The following is an 18278-nucleotide window of genomic DNA, read 5'->3' as shown; positions in this document are numbered from 1 at the left end:
CGAATGAGGAGGTAATCGCTGCCACGGAAGCCTACTTTTCAGACCTGAAGGAAACGTACAGTGCCGGTCAGCCACTTTTACCCCCCCACGGGCAAAATCAGTCTAACTTCAAAGTTTTATATCTCTGGTAGAAATTAACGTACAGAGACGCGCGTGGGTGCGTTTGAAAGGTCATTCGGAGAGCTTTCAAATGATATGACTCACGGTTGCCATCGATTGTTTTTTTAAATTTTGCAACAATTATGCAAAATTGAAAATTCTGAAATTTTTTTATTATTTTTGATAATTAGACAATTTTGGAAAAAAAATCGTACGAAAATTTGAAGTACACCATTTCCTAGCTATTACCAAGCCCTATCTGAATCACTCATCAAAAATTTATTTTCGTCAAATATGACGCGCGCACGGGCATTTTTTCCTGGAAGTGACAGTTTTTTTCAACATTTTTTATCTCCGTCAAATTGTAACAATCGAAAAAAATTTATAGGAGATTATTTATGTTTGTTTTTTCACGTAGAATACTGCAATAATTTTTTTTTCGGTTTTTCGAAAAATTTTTTTTTTCGGTTTAAATTATTTTTCAAGGTCGAAAAAAAAAAGATTTTTTTTTTGATGTAATATACGATACTTGTTATGTAGTATTATTGAATGGGTGGAAAAAAATTTTTTTTTGTGGTTTCTCATCTTTTTAGCGTACCGACTGTGAGAAAAAAAAATTGAAAAAAACCGAAAAAAAAAATTTTTCGAAAAACCAAAAAAAAAATTATTGCAGTATTCTACGTGAAAAAACAAACATTTTTTCTCCTATAAAATTTTTTTCGATTGTTCAAATTTGACGGAGATAAAAAATGTTGAAAAAAACTGTCACTTCCAGGAAAAAATGCCCGTGCGCGCGTCATATTTGACGAAAATAAATTTTTGATGAGTGATTCAGATAGGGCTTGGTAATAGCTAGGAAATGGTGTACTTCAAATTTTCGTACGATTTTTTTTCCAAAATTGGCTAATTGTCAAAAATAATAAAAAAATTTCAGAATTTTCAATTTTGCATAATTGTCGCAAAATTTAAAAAAACAATCGATGGCAACCGTGAGTCATATCATTTGAAAGCTCTCCGAAAGACCTTTCAAACGCACCCACGCGCGTCTCTGTAGATAGGAGACATCCTAACCACACTATCATTCGAAATATTGATGTAAGATCTCGAGAAGTGTGGTAAAGACGTGCTAGACCACTATGTATTTATGATGAATTTTATGTTCATGTATTAGTTACTCTGGCGATTGTTCACTTAGATTCTCATATCAGTACTCGTCAAATCGAAATGCAATATGGAATCCCTAAATCAACTGCTAGCTGAACACTTCGTAGCCAACATTATTATCCATATTATTATAACACAGTAGTTACACCTATGCAGATGTACTTACAGTTTTTACCCATTAACATAGGCAAATCAATAACCAAAATCGCTGGGACCTTAATGTGTGATGTGGAATTATGAACGGATACCTCATAGGTTCCTTCTTTTTTAATACCAATGTGGATATAAATAATTTTTTACAGTAGCTTAGAGACCATTTTCCAGGACTTCTCAAAAACAACAGATTTAAATGCTAAGTTACGAATGTGGTTAGAACTAGATGAAGCTGCTCCGTAGTTTTTTTTAATAGATCAAGAATTTCTCAATGAACATTACCATAACATGTAGATAGGACGTACTGGACTTAGGGATAATGGCCAGCAAAATCTCCAGATTGGACGTTACCTGATTTTTTTTGTGGGGATACTTGAAAAATCTTGTTTATGAACACCCAGTAACTACAAGTAAAAACATGATCAAAAGAATTCAAACTGTTTGCCGAAACATCCCGACCTACGGTACGTTCTGTCTGTTAAGAACAGTTGATAAATTTCAGCGCAGGATCGAATCGTGCATACAACGAAATAGAGTTATCTTCGAGTGCCTGCGCTAGATTTATAAAAAATGTTTGTAAAAGTTTTCTGCGTGTTGGAATAAAAGCGCCGAAGGCATTCTTAGCATAAAACTTTAGTTGAATCATTTATGAAACCTTCCTTTTTCTTTATTTGAGTTCAGGTTGACAATGAGTAGGAGTGAATGGACATGAAATCCGCGTCACAAAAATCACTGTAACCTTGAGAATCGCGTTGAAGATCAAGAAACTGGAATTCGGATCTCTTCATCTCTAATAAATTCCACTTAAAACGATATATAAGCTTCGTCTGGGTTAAAACTGATTAAGACTTTTAGCATATATCACCGTTATTTGAACTTGCCAAGATCATGAAAAAAAGAAATATTAAAAACGTACAATTATGGCGTATTAAATCTGGTGTCAAAACTTGGGGATCCCATTTAAAAAAATCACTTTAATCTTTAAATGACCTTGAAAATCATTCTCAAGCTCGAAATTAATTTGATACGTCAAATGGTCCACATTGTCCTGAACAACATACGAGTATACCTGAACAATTTTTTTTAATAACGCCAACTTTCCTAGATTTTCCGATTAAAATGGCATATCCTATAGAATTTGACTTTTAAATGACCTAAAGATCATGAAAAAAATTTGAAAAACGTTTTGGACGTAAAATTTCCTGCTCTATCGATGGTGATCCGAAGTACGTTTTAAGATTACGCGTTATCATTGATATATGGTTGAATGCATATATATTCATACTAGCGGACCCGTCTCGGCTTCGCCCGCGTACGAAACAAATAAAAGAGAATTTCATATTACGCAGAAACAACCAATGAAAGATATATTCACATAACTATAAGACCCAGAGCTGAAATCCGTAGACTAAACGTGCATGGCTTTTTTTTAAATAAAAAAAAAACGTCATAGATAATATAATTGGTTTTTAATATTTTACTCAAATAATATTTACAAAATTTCTTTGTACATGCTAATATGAATAAACTATTGGATGTAATGATCCTCGAGCAAGCTACATAAAACTGTCTGTGAGAGAAACAATCTTCTCTGAAGTCGATACCAGCTACTGTTAATATCTGCCCTTGTGCCTTATTGATAGTCATTGCAAAACAAACCTTAATAGGAAACTGCAATCGTTTGAAATTGATTACGTAATCAGTTAGTATTAGCGGGATTCAAGGAATAAAGACAGAATCTCCCCGAGCACAACCAGTAAGAACGACAGCCTCAATTAAATTCTTGTGTAAAACCGTTACTTGCAATCTTGTACTATTGCAAAGTTTGGAAGAACATAAATTTCTTAGCAACATAATAGGAGCGCTGACTTTCGAAGTGAGTTTGTGGGCTGGGTATCCTGGAGGATTTTGAGAACTCAAGAATTCCACCGGATAGTACACAATATCATCAATTTCGATAACAGAATCAACTGATCTATATTCTAGTTCAATAGCCTTAAATTTATCTAAAAGTATACTATTAATTTCAACTCCTCCGTTGTTTGTAGGAGTTTATATTGTACGTTCACATAACCAGTCTGATGATTTCTATCTAATATGACTCAAATTCGGATATACTGCATTAATAAGATTACCTAGAGTATTGACTAAACAACATAAATTAGAACCTATATTTATTTTTCCGTCAATTTCTGTGTACTCGCCTTTGCAATTATTAACAATAATTCTAAGAATTGGCCAGCATATTCATCACCTCTTAGATGTACACGCATATTTCTTGTCAAAGAAAACTTTCGAACTTTTTGCCACAAATATGATTTCTTAAGGCAAGCCTTAATTTTATCAGCGCGTGTTTTTCTAGGCACTACAGGCAAAATCTGACGAAAATCTCCAGCAAGTAAAACTGTTACACCTCCCATAATACTATTTCGAATGTTTCTTAGAGTTTTGTCAACAGATTCAAGAGCTCTTTTATGTGACATTGTACTCTCATTCCAAACTATCAGACTACATTCACGAAATACTTGGGCTGCAATACTTTGTTTTGAGATAAAACCATGGAGACTGTATGCAGGAGGCGAAGCAGCAACGTTTTCTCTAGGCAACTTTCTCTTTTTCTCGGATGTATTTAGTCGACTTTAGCACCGCGCGCGGTAGTTAGTGAACCACTAGAAGACTTACCATATGAGCGCAGCTTATCGACCATCGTACTGTAGGTAACGAAGATAACCCGCCCATGCATATCTTTTTTTGTAAAAAGGAATCCATTAATTTTATAGAAAATTAATACTATTTTACAATGAAAAAGTCTTGCAATATATCGTTTTTGTTGTTTTTTTGAAATGGTAGAATACGCTTTTCGATCACTCGATTTTAATAATTTTATAGTTTTTTCTGTTTTTATATTTCCTTATTAAACAATATAATCTCTAATAATAAATAACATTCGATATATTTAACTTTAATGATAGTTACAATGATTAATGTGATTATTGTCAACTATCCACGAAATTTTTACCGTGGATAGTTGACAATGAGTGTAATAACATATCTTCATCCAAACTCAGAAATCGGTGCAGAACATTGTTAACCAGACGTTTGAAAAAAAATTCCATCTCTTCTCATGTTTTCGAGTAATATCTTTTTTACTAGCAGTTGAATCGAAAAATGGTCTAATGGTTTTTTGTTTGTCTCGGCAAGACCTACAAAATTATGTATCGCACGTTAATACATGTTAATTAGATAAAAAGTTATTGACACAAAAAGGCCAATTGTTTATTTAATAATTACCGTTAAATATTTGATAATAGAGATTTTCCATGTACCTCAATATAGTTCTTATTACGTAAAGATTATGAACTTTGAAGCCGTAAGCTCTAATGTTAATTGCAATCTATACAGACGGTTAACAACAAATCAATTGCTTCGTTTTGTCCACAGTCCGAATCGTTGTGCAAAGTAACGCCGATTTTTTTATCGGTACTTGTTAGAGTTTACAATCGAAAACTGCAATTTAAACAAAAAAAAAATTTAATTTACGACTCAGGGAATTTTTTTCTAAAATATTGCTTAGTTGTAAAATGAAATTAACCGCGTATTATGAGACTTTTCGGTGGAGATTTGGAGGTTTTCAGAGGAATGATCCGGTTTTGTTTTAGTCCATTTGTTCTTTAACCCTTTGCGGCACAGTGGGAATACGTATTCCCACCTTTTTTCATAGCATTTTTTGCAAATTTAGAATAGTTTTTGATGAATTTACCCTGAGTTTTTTGTTGTTTTACGATTATATGATGATATACAATTGAAATTTACCTCAATTGGTGCCACAACTTCTATTAATTCGTTAATATTGTTAAACAAAGACGAAAAAACAGCCCTATTTATAAACAAAATTCATTATTGATGAAACTTTCAGTTATAATTTTACAAAAATTTATACAAAGGAGTTTTTAGGATCGCTAATCACGATTCTGAACTTAGAATTTTGAAATTTAAAATGGCGGATCCAAGATGGCGGCATAAATTCAGTGTATATTTTTTATTTCATTGAAAATTTGTATACAAGGGTTTTTGGGATCGCTGATCACGATTCTGAACTCAGAATTCCGAAATTTAAAATGGCGGATTCAAGATGGCGGCAAAAATTTGGTTTATATTTTTTATTTTATTGAAAAATGGTATACAAGGGTTTTTGGGATCGCTGATCACGATTTTAAACTTAGAATTTCGAAATTTAAAATGGCGGATCCAAGATGGCGGTAAAAATTTGGTGTATATTTTTTAATTTATTGAAAATTAGTATACAAGGGTTTTTGGGATCGCTAATCTCGATTCTGAATCCAGAATTTCGAAATTTAAAATGATGAATCCAAGATTAGATTGATTTTTTTTTGTATTTTTGTTTTTTTTTTGTTTTTTTTCACTTTTATATTTTTATCTTCTCACCTTCAATTTTTTAATTATCTTAGCTTTCTAATTCATTTCAATCTTTCATGAATGATACTTCAAAAAGTAATTTCTGTCTACTTGTAAACATAATGGTACGTTGCACGTACTACATGACCATTTAGTTCGCACATCTTTTGTTTTTGTACTGCAGTGAGCGCATCTCCTATAATTATCAATGGGTGTTGGCATATGAGCAGATAGAGAGCGTCTTTTTTCAACAGAAACTTGTGGTTTGTGAAGATTGGTTTGTTTAGGTTGTCGCTTTCTTCCTTTTTTAGTTGGAATTTTGTGAGAAACCAATCGATCCACTAAAAGTAGTCTGAACTTCTTCAATGTTATAGGATTATCAGCGTTTATTTTTGAAAATATGATGAATGAATTTGTAATAGTTAGATCAATGAAATGTCAGAATAATCTGTGCCACCAATTTTTGGACTTTCGATCTATTTTATATGTAGATAACAAACGATCAGCGTTATCGACAAATCCCATGTAATTGTTGTAATCAGAGCACATGACTGGACAATCTACCTGCACTCGTGTGCCATCTTTCTGTGTTCGATTTACTGTTGTCACTTCGGATGGATCATGGTAATTTGACAGGAAACAAACACCTTTCTTATCCATCCATTTTATCCAAGTAATACCAGTATCAGACGTTCGAAAATCGTATTGTCCATGTTTCATTTGTTTGTCAAGCATTACAGATTTAGGTAACCCAGTACGATTGGAACGTACAGTTCCGCAAGCAAATATTTTGTCTTCTTTCAGCGAAATTAATAGATCGACATCAGTGAAGAAATTGTCAAAGTACACATGGTGATTTTTACCAACAAGTTCACGCGTCAAATCTTCGACAACTCGTGCTCCTAACTGTTTCTCAGAACTTTCGGTTTTGCCAGTATAAACTTGAAATTCACATACGTAATTGGACTCATCCGCACGAACCCAACATTTATATCCTCGTTTTATTGGTTTTGCTGGCAAGTATTGCTTCAGGCTACTTCGACCTTTGAATTTTATCATGGATTCATCGATAGATTGATATTTGCTTGGTTTCCAGCAAGTTTTGAATGTTTCTTGAAGTCACCTTTTTTAGGTTCTGTGCTGTTGTCGGATATATGCAAATTACCTAATATGAATCCGAAACGAACAACCGGCATTAGCGAGCTTATATATGAATCCTTCAACTTTGGGTCACTCGACCAATAGTCGCGATAAGAAGGCAGTTTTTTTATTCCCATCAGAATATTAATTCCTAGAAAAATCAGTAACTCTTCTTTTTTGATCAATTGCTTTTCCTAAGTTATCTCCTGTGTATATTTATTTGATTGCTGAACTAGTAAATCCAGCATGTCGTCAGGAAAAAGACACAAAAAAATATCTAGTGGAGATTTTACGTTTTCGGGGATATTTGGTCCGAAATTAGCAGTGAATTGATCATCATCTCTATTTTTTCCTTTTTTCTTCCATACTTCATTGCCAGAGCGTTCTCCTTGATCTTCATCTGAATCGCTGTCACCTTCATTCTCTTCAAGCTGATCTTCGGTTTCTACATTTATATCATCCTCCTCTTGGTCTGAATCAACAAGTCCATCTACTGACTCCGTGTCGCTAGGAATATCAGCGATTTCCATTTTGTATGAGATACGTTAATATTTGTAATTATAAAAAAACTCGACTACTTGATAAAAAAAATTTTTAATGCTACAGGATCGGTACAAGCTCTTACGAAAATTGCAACTCACAACAGATTTTAGTGTATTATACTACAATGATCCGTACGAATCTATTTTATCGCTCTAAAATTGTTTTTCCATCGGTCTCCAATAGATGACTTGAAATGTTCGATGTGCTATATAACTGAAAGAATTTTGAACACTCGCTATATTTTTACTCTTATGTATACGTATATAATTTCATGATTATTGAAGTCAAGTAAGTTTGGTAATGATTTATCCTCTGATTTACTGAAATGGCATTGGATCTAATGGAGTACCAGCATACAGAAATTACAACATTTGAACAGATGACGGTTTGTTACAACCTCTACTGATGGAAGGAGTTGACTTTTAAAAATATGGAATTTCAGAACTTTCCGCAGAAAGAAAGGAAATTTTCGAAGAAATATGATCACCCATCCCGAAAACCTCTACATGCACATTTTCAGAGGAAAATCTGAAATATCGATATTTGCTGTCGTCTTGGATTCGTTATTACGAATTTTGGAAATTTGAGTTTAGATTCATAATTAGCGACCGCAAAAACCCTTGTATACCAACTTTCAATAAAATAAAAAATATACACCAAATTTTTGCCGCCTTCTTGGATCCGCCATTTTAAATTTCAAAATTCTAAGTTCAGAACCGTGATCAGCGATTCCAAAAACCCTTGTATACAAATTTTCAATGAAATAAAAAATATACATTGAATTTACGCCGCCATCTTGGATCCGTCATTTTGACCGCCATTTTGAATTTCAGAATTCTGAGTTCAGAATCGTGATCAGCGATCCCAAAAACCCTTTTATACCAACTTTCAATAAAATAAAATATATATACCAAATTTTTGCCGCCATTTTGGATCCGCTATTTTGAATTTCGAAAATCTGAGTTCAGAATCGTGATCAACGATCTCAAAAACCCTTGTATACCAATTTTCAATAAAATAAAAGAAAATAACCGAAAATTTTTGCCACCATCTTGAATCCGCCATTTTAAATTTTGAAACTCTAAGTTCAGAATCGTGATCAGCGATCCCAAAAACCCTTGTATACCAATTTATACGAAAACTGGTTTCTCTGAAAAATGTATGCCGCAAAGGGTTAATATTTTACTATAGTTCCATACATAGCTATGGTTATATTTGTAATTAAGTAAACTAGCAAATGATCTATAATGTGACTTTCTTTTCTTTTTGAATAATTTCTTTTTGAATAATATAAAGTCGACAAGCGTTTTAGTAAAGCACCAACGTTTGAACGCGGCTATTCTAATTCTTTTAAGTTTGTCAAATTTAGAATTGACCAGGTTGCGATGAGCTTTATTACTGACTTTTTTTCGGGGGGAATTGTTTACAATAGCTTCAATTGTAACCTAGAATAGGTTATATTTTCCATCGACTGGTAGTGAATTACATTACTTAGAGAGAAGATTGTCAAAGTTGTTTTCGAGGCTAATATGAACTTTTACCTAGTCCGTTCTAATTCATTTAATGTTGAATAAATTTTTGCGATATATGCTTTTAATGATAGATATGTTTATATAAATAGGAATGTGGTCCGATCCCCAAGAATTTTTAGATAGTTCAAATTTAATTTTGTCAACAATATTAGAACTTGAAAATAAGAGGTCAAGGTTGGACGCGAGAGAGCCTTGGAAACGTGTAGAAATGTTTGTGTGATTGAGAAATAAGTCAGATTTCTTAATATTATCTGCGAGTTTTTTGCCATTTGTGTCGTTTTTTTAACAGTTCAAACATTGATGGTAAGCAATAAAGTCGCCTAAAAAGATCGTGGGGTCATTTCTTTCGGCAATGTTTAATAGGACGTCTCATTGTGCTTCGGTTAACGTGCTACCAGGGGCTCGGTAACAGACAATTACATTTAGTACAGGAGAGATATTAGTTATACGAATACCAGCTACTTCAACTGTTGGGTTAGGGCTCTAGAGGTCGGTGAGTTCAGTGTAAGCCAGGTTGTTGCACAGGAGCATGAATATACGGCCACCAAAGGTACAGGAGTGATCTTTACGGAAAGTCTTGAATCCTGTGAAGTGGAAGTTCTTATTTTTTTCAGTTAGCCACGATTCGACACAGGTAAAAATGTCAATCCCAGGTAAAGATTTTATAACGTCGTCTTGCTTTTTCATGATGCTTCTTGGGTTCCAGTAAAGTAACCTGAGATTTTTCAGTTCAGTGGACGAGCTATTTGTACTGATGACATCAGGAGACGTTATGGCAGATGTATTTATGTTTTTTGTGCAAGGAGCCATTTCGAAAATGAGAATGTTAATTTTGCGACGAGTCGCTTTTATGTTCGGTGTCATTGTCATTGGAGCACATTTTGGAGAGTTTTTTTTCAAACGCGTTAAGCACCCTTTGAGTGTTTTGTTTTCGATGAATTAATAAATCTCGTCGATGGTGGAAATTACACTGTCTATCCTGTCCGTAAAGGATAGAACAATACATTGAGCGTCTCGTTGTGCGTGAGTTTTCTCTAATATCGTTTCGAGAGTGTTGAGATCGTTTGGAGGGACGGCTTGCTTTAGCTTCAGTGCCTCGAGAGCTGGACGTATTAGATCATGAAGATTTGTGGAGTTATGAGTTGCATCCGGATCTTTGACCTTGAGTTTCTTTTGATAGGGACGTTAAAAGAGGGGTCAAAAATGACGTTTTTCTTAAAGGGATCTTGCTGAAGCGAATCAGTTGTTTGCAGAGCAGCACATTCAGATGAATCAGATATCGTAGAAGGTACAGGTCTCTTTGGGTTGACAATAAACTTGTCGAGAAGAGGGGGGAGGGGACAGGTTTGTTTTGAATATTAGCTGAGCTGCTTTTCGTTGTCTCTGTATATGCGGGTAGCGTCAAGGCTTGCGAAAATTGATTTGGGCAGAGTTTGGCCGTGTGGCCGCTTTGTTTACATACAAAGCAGCTCATGGAGTCAATGCTGAAATAGATCCAGTAGGTGGCATTTTCGTAGCTAAGTTAGATAGATTCTGGGAGTAATTTTTTGTCCTCTTCTTTCACGTAGGTCTGTCTTCTGAATGACAGTATGTAAGATCGACCGGGTTTGTTTAGACCTGTTCTTATATGTGAGATGCTGGAAACTGGGTTGATTCCTCTTTGTTTAAAACAATCGAGTAGGGTATCGTGCGGAATGACCGGACACACGTTGGAGATGGTGACCCTTCTGTTTTTTCCAATAAGAGGTCTAATCTTGAGTTGGGTGTTTTTGACTGTGATTTCTCTGCTAGAAAAATTCTCTACTAAGCTTGTGTCGCCGAGGTAAACAAATATTCTGTTGCCTGAAATCTTGGATATAAACTTTATGTTGTTAGGATTCATAAGAATTTCAAGCCCATCAATGTAGTCGTCTATTGTCGCTCCTTCGATTGTGTCTGAAATAATGGCATGTTCCTTATTTGGGAGAAGAGCTTGTGCTGTAATTGAGGCGTAACTGTTAGATTTTGATGCTGAGGAGGGGTTGGTGCTGTGATTTTCTATGTGGACGTCTTTATCAGACTCCATTGTAGGTTCTTGTTATTGTTACAGCATTTCAAACTGCAGCCGCAGTTTGAGAGCTGAGACACTGTTCTTTCTGGTAGGAAGAGATGCACTATAGAACTTGTATACTATCACTCGATATAGATGATTGCACAAATAACGTAAGATTTCATAAAAAGGCGCGAACGCGTATAAAGGTTGTTTACAGTGCGAGTAAATACGCCTGCTCGCTTCGGTGTCTCAAACCAAACTCCTCGTTTAGCATCATCTGGATGACTATGTGATACTTCATTCATTTCCCAAAATGACTTCAAGAAATTAAAATGTACAGATTCCATAGTTTGCTCGGTAAAAGACCCCTTATAGCATATTCACATAATTGTTTGACATAAAAAATACTGCATGAATTTTGAGAGTGATACTAATTTATAAACTTTTATAGCTTTTTCTGAAATCTACTATATATACCTTATAATTGTTTTCGAAATTTGACCTAAAACATGCGAAAATAACATTTCTGAAGTCATCAAAAACTTGCACATATTTTGGTATTGCTAAATTATTTGATCTGCGTAAAATATCGACTTTCCCAATAAATTTTTGCATAAATTACCTTTGAAAGTAGAACTACCATGCATACTTTCACGCTGATAATACAAAAATTTATCCATATTAAAGCTTCAATTTCACATTCTTTCATTACATAGGTAAAAAGTTTATTGAGTACATCGAGTATAAGATAAAGCTTTGGCAGTGGAATTATCTGTAAGAGTACTTCATTCACATCATCACAAGAATATTTCATTCACATTTATTTTTTTATTTAAACAATTTCAATCCTATATAAGTATTATTTTGCTCACATTATATATCATTTTCATTAATAAGCAGTGGGTGAAAGCATTTGAAGGATTTCTTTGGTTGCTTTTTAACATCTAAAGTGCGCCATTTCTTATAGTTCTGCAATATGTTTGCAGTAGATTTCAAAAAGCCATCTTTGCGAGTATAGCACCAAGTATATGAATAAGCACTACTATGCGACATTATTCCAACCTACATTCAAAGAGCTTCAAATCAGTCGCAAGCTTAATCAGTGCAAGAACTAATATTTATTAACGTCAATAGCTGTGTTAAGTTAACAAAATTTTCTTGAATATCCATGCGATTTCTAAAAAGAATAATTTTTTCACACCGGGATCTTCAAATCTTCATATTTGGAGCGTTTTCTTATATTCACCTTAGTTGACATTGATTGGACTGATATACATAGTTTTAAGAATTCAGCTCCAATCAATACCATATTTGAAATCAACTTTTTCCATTTGTTTTTTTTTTCTTCATATGCTCAATAAAATCATGCATATTGAAAAAATAAGCAACCGTTAAAGGGGATTTGTAACTTCTGTTCAAGTCGGAGCAATTTATGTTCAAAAAAATGTTTAGTTTGTAAGCTCTAGAGTGAAGATATTTTACTAATCCTGACTCAATGAATTTTCTATCTTTCGTTACCGCACGGAGAAATGAAACAACTTATAACAACACAGTTACTCAATTTACAATCAGTGTTTATTTGAAACAATTTTACAATATATTTAAAAATACTGATAACTGAAAATCAACAAACAATGTTAAAATAAACTTGTTTTATTTTTGAATTACTAATTAGAACTTTTTGAAAATCCAGGGTCACTTGTAACATTACAGCAAGATATTTTACGAACTTTACATTCACAACTGCTTTGCGATCGTGTAACTTTTTTCAAAACTGGAAATAATGATAAATTTGAAAATTTAATAGCAATATTACTGACTTGAACGTCATATATACGTCTGTTACAAGTAGTACACAAAGTCGCAGGCAAATTTTCTTCGTCAATATAATTAGTAATCACATTTGTCAAATTACTTTTCAATTTGCTTATCATTTCAGTCATTAACTTTTGTTTTCAAAAATATAAAAAACAAACTTTACATCAATTTTTACTGTGGCTGAAAACTCTATGTGGCATTTTGTACCGCAATTATGTAATAATAACATATACACTCCTTCAAATACTATTAACTAACTACAAAGTACAAAATGCCAGATATTTATTTCATCTACAAGCTAACATTACAGATCTCAGTGTTGATAAATGGAGATATTTTTATTGAATAAAAATCGACTATTCAAATACTCAGATTGAAACAATAACTTTTTTCAAAAACCGCTAGATCTCGGATTTTTATTTTTATTTTTTCGTGATCTAAAAACAATGTATTTTAAAAAGCTTGAAGCAAATTCAAAGTGCAAAATTCTGTTCAATATAAAGCGTGACATGGATTAAGTTGAAAGGTACGATTTTTATTTCACCTTTCGGCGACAGTAGACAGTAAAATCTTGGTCGAAAGATTTAGGCGTACGCAATAACACAAACATCGTTGCTGCAGCACGATGCAGACGTAAGTGATGAGGTGTGTGAGAACTTCGGGTATTAGTCGACGACTCCGAACCTTCACAGTTTCAGTGTTCACAGCGCCCAGGGAGCAAAGACTTGGGCGATGAATCTCTTATCGGCTAGTCTGGGCGTCCAGCCCTCAACGTGCGCACTTTTATTAAGCCGGTCACCACACTCCGAGCTATTCACCGTACTTGTGAAAACGGTTGCACAAAATAAGAAAAATAAGAAATCGAGATAGGAAGTATGGAAAAAAAACGGCAAAAGTAAAAAAGGGAGCTTCTACTTCCTTTTTCTTCTCCATTTGCCAGTCGAAGCGCTGCCATTCGATACTGCTCCTTACCTAGTAACCTGCTGCACTCCGTCTTCCACCATACTTTAAGAGAATTACGATATGCTCCCGAATTTTCGGCTCACCCCTCTCTTACATTTGCCCTCGCTATTGTCCATCATGATGGCTCCTTATTACACGCGTGTGCCTTAACAAATATCTATTCATTACAGTATATAGGAATTCAACACAAAGAATATCCGCATTATCCGGTCACAAAATGCAGAGATAGGAAATCTCATTTATTATACTTTCTGAATACTGATACAAATATGGTAGATGATTAATTGTAACCAATGGTTAAAAGGAAAACTGTCAAAACAATAAGGTCCTTGCAGCTATTCATGAAATCTTGTAATATTGAAGAAAGCTATCGTGCTAATAAATCCTCTTTACCTTAGTCTATTATCCTTAGTTTAAGGCAATTCTTACCAACTCTCAACCCTACCGACTAGTCCAGTTGGTTACACTAGGACAAAACGCACTAATATTCTCCTGCATTTCCTCCTCTCACCAGTGAGCCTAGTTACATTCAATAGTTAGCTAAAGTACCTTGTTGTCTTATTTACAGGAAAAAGTAATGTGACGAAGCATGCACATTAATTTGGCCAAACAATTGTATCTAGTCAGAGAAAAAGAGAGAAAGAAAGAAAGTAAATTTTTATAACAAATTCAAAAATATTCAACATTTTGGTCTTCAGCTTAAAACTGCCATTTCAAATTTTTAATTTCTCATTTCAGATTCGTAACTATATAGTAACCCCATAAAAACTCTTGTGTAGCAATAATTTTAAGTTTATGGTTAAAAATTACATACATAATAAATGAGTTTAAGAAAAATTTCATTCTAGACATTGTTTCTAAATATTAACAAGTTATTACGATATTTAAAACCTTTCAACCTAAATTTCAATTTCTTAACATTCTATCACTAAGAAACTAGAAAAAAAACAAGTTGAATCCAATAAAAGTAATCTGAAATTGCAAAAAAATATACGAAAATAAGTGATCTCTGTAAAACAACCATGTCATAAAAGGTTAAAAAATAAAAATAATGCAGTATATATAGAATAATAATGGATTCAACATCCTCATTGTAAATAATTTATGAAATTGATGAGTTTTTATTTATTGACATTAAGAAAAACTAAATAATTCAGATAGATAAATTAAACAAACAAAGGAATATTACAAAGATTTGTTTTCTAATTTGAAATGTATTGAGTTTTCAAAACATTCAAATATCACTAATGCTTAGCAATGTACCAATACTTAGCTACTTTTGATATAACATATAAAATATATTGTCCTCCTTTATCTAAATTAATTCAGATTAAATGAACATTTATGTATAAAAAATATATGGAATTTGTCATTAGATAATGAACAAGAATCTTTGAACTAATATAAATAGTCCTGATATTGTTACATCTAAAATTTCTATATTAATTTTGAAAAATAATAAAACAATTGACCATATATCATTAAAAATCAAATATATTATTGAAAAATCAATAGAATATACAAAAGGTAATTTTATTCCATTATATAATATTTCTATATTGTGATTAAATTCAAAATAAAAATGTAACATCCATTTATTCCATTTTTAATCGTTATGAATTACTCAATCGGAAAATCTTTACCCTGCAATTAATTGCAATACTTAACTTGTTTGTCATAAAAATATTTAATAATTACTAAAAAAAAACATAAATAAACTACTCTTGGCCATTAACAATGATTTTACAAAGAATTATGCATCAAATATAAAGTAGTTTGAGTGGCAATAATTATTTTATTCTGTATTAATTTCATATTCAATTTATATTTCATAATAAAAATGACTTAACAGAGTTACATATTCAAATAAAATATAATATCAATGAAATTGAAAAATTTAGATTTTCAAAAATAAATAACTATTCGAAGAACTCAATAATAAAAATAACCATACTATATTACTCTTAATACAAAGAGATTATTAATAATAATGTTTTAATTTTATTTATTTTGCCGCAAAATCCAATGTCATAAAAATACTTACCGTCGGTTCTTTTAATATTCACGCTAGTACCAGTTTCGATATTAAAAATAGACTCCATGATCTTTTTCTATTAAACAATCTTTATAAAGTGACTAGTCATTTACCACAAAACCAATGTTTAAACATTATTGATAAAAATCAGATATTAGAATTGAAAATACATTTATAAATTATTTCACAAAAACCAACTAAACACTTTAAATTTTTCACTTTTATGAAAAATAACTTTACAAGAGTAAAAAAACTATGCTACATTTACATGCGTAACATTATGTTTAATCTTCCTTATATTTATCTTTATCTTTATTATTTACTTTATTTTATTTTTTTATTTTATATTTAAAAAGATCCATCACAGACCACCTTTCAAATATAAAGGGACTTACAAGCTGAATCTAACACCCCCCCTCCTAGGCTACTCAACGTAATTAAAGCAAAAATATATATATATCCAAATCGATATATTTTCATTCATCCATTTCAACTACATGGTTCAATTTATTTGCTTATTACTAATCTTTTCAGAAAGAATTAATAATTATACTCAATACTATATGATTTCGAACGTCAATAGCTTTGTGATTATTCAATATTTTTAAATTTCTGAAATTACCAAAATTTTCCTCGAACTAATTTAATTTGCTCTGTTGATTCTAATAATAATTGATTAATATTTTAAGTACAAAAAAAATTTCAAACAATTATTCTGGTTATACAATCCATGCAATGCGCATGCGTCCTAGAAAGAAGACTACATCTCATCGGAAACGTATTTAAAAGCGTATTTCTGTTCAGAACAAACAACGTTATAAATAAAGTAATGGTGGTTTAAATAAACTACATATATTTAATTTTGTTAAAGGGTAATTGATTCTCGTTGCGAGTCTGACTGCCGATCAGTAATGAGAATCTGAAGACGTTACAAAAAACTCCATTTTCATGAAGTCATATCGCATCGATATCGTTTATGCAAAACTGTAAATTTTAAATGATTTTTTTTAGCCAGAAACTTACGCACGCCACTGTATTAGCTATGATTGTAATCAAGGCCTTTGACTAACTTTTTGAGTTGAGTATTTGACTCTTTTCTTAACTTGTAGCTGACTCTCCGTTTCGCGATTTATGAGAAGGGTATCATACTGGGTATAAGCGCTTTTTGGTGATGTTAATCGAACGTTTCGGAGATACACAACCTGTAACACTAAGACCATGGTCCGTTGTCCTGGACAGAACATATTATCAAACGGAAGAATTAGAGATCATTGTACAGAGTAATGAACGGACACGAGTATACAATAAATCAAGTGATACAAGGTTTAATATCTTTTTTTTACGACTAAGCTAATGATTACCAGCTAAGGTCGAACGGTTGAGCCAGGGGTCCTGCTTTGTATGAAGTAATAAGTGTATATGTGCTTGTATTAATAATTAAGATAAAACGCGACAAGTTATCAGACTGTTAATAGTCATTTCCGTTAACAATTCTTATTTCAATCTCGCTTTTACATAAAACATCTCTTATGTATGATTCTAATGATGGTTCTATATATTTTAATAATATAAGGTTATATAGTTATGATAGATATAACGTTTGGAATTCCAAATAATACATTTGCAAAACGCTTCAAAAACGTTTTAAAAATGTTTTTCATAAACATTTATACAATAAACCGGTATCACAATACATTTTGAAAACGATTTAAAAACGTTTTTAAACATTTTCAAAACGTTTTAAAACAGGTATCACAACACTTTATCGAAAATTTTCTATAATAGGCTGGTATCAGAATACGTTTTAAAAACGTTTGTAAAACGTATTTTTATAAAAACATTTATTATAAAAACTTATACAATAGGCTGGTATCGGAATACGTTTTGACAACGTTTTAAAAACGTTTTTAAACGTTTTCAAAACGTATTGTGATATTGGCCTATTGTATACATTTTTCTATAATACGTTGTGACACCCGTTTTAAAACGTTTTCAAAACGTATTATGATACCGGTCTATTGTATAAATTTTTATAAAAAACGTTTTTCAAACGTTTGTAAAACGTATTCAAAACGTATTTACTCGTAGACATATATTACGTTTTAAAAACGTTTTTAAACATTTTCAAAACGTTTTAAAACAGGTATCACAACACTTTATCGAAAATTTTCTATAATAGGCTGGTATCAGAATACGTTTTAAAAACGTTTGTAAAACGTATTTTTATAAAAACATTTATTATAAAAACTTATACAATAGGCTGGTATCGGAATACGTTTTGACAACGTTTTAAAAACGTTTTTAAACGTTTTCAAAACGTATTGTGATATTGGCCTATTGTATACATTTTTCTATAATACGTTGTGACACCCGTTTTAAAACG

General features: G+C 32.2%; 1 protein-coding gene across 3 annotated transcripts in view; it reads right to left on the bottom strand.

Annotated features, from left to right (window-relative positions):
- LOC131675475 (kinesin-like protein Klp10A) overlaps positions 1-16270 on the bottom strand; it is a 929209-nt gene extending 912939 nt beyond the window's left edge. For all 3 annotated transcript variants that reach the window (XM_058954469.1, XM_058954468.1, XM_058954470.1), the window contains exon 1: positions 15905-16270. In XM_058954469.1, coding sequence (XP_058810452.1) covers positions 15905-15962 — 58 coding nt within the window. In that variant the 5' untranslated portion in view covers positions 15963-16270. The remainder of the gene's footprint in view (positions 1-15904) is intronic.
- Between the last annotated feature and the right edge of the window lie 2008 nt (positions 16271-18278).

The sequence above is a fragment of the Phymastichus coffea genome, unplaced genomic scaffold (assembly GCF_024137745.1).
Source record: "Phymastichus coffea isolate CEN01 unplaced genomic scaffold, Cenicafe_Pcof_1.1 PCOF00023, whole genome shotgun sequence".
Lineage (NCBI taxonomy): Eukaryota > Metazoa > Arthropoda > Insecta > Hymenoptera > Eulophidae > Phymastichus > Phymastichus coffea.
This window is presented reverse-complemented; position numbering and strand designations above follow the sequence as displayed.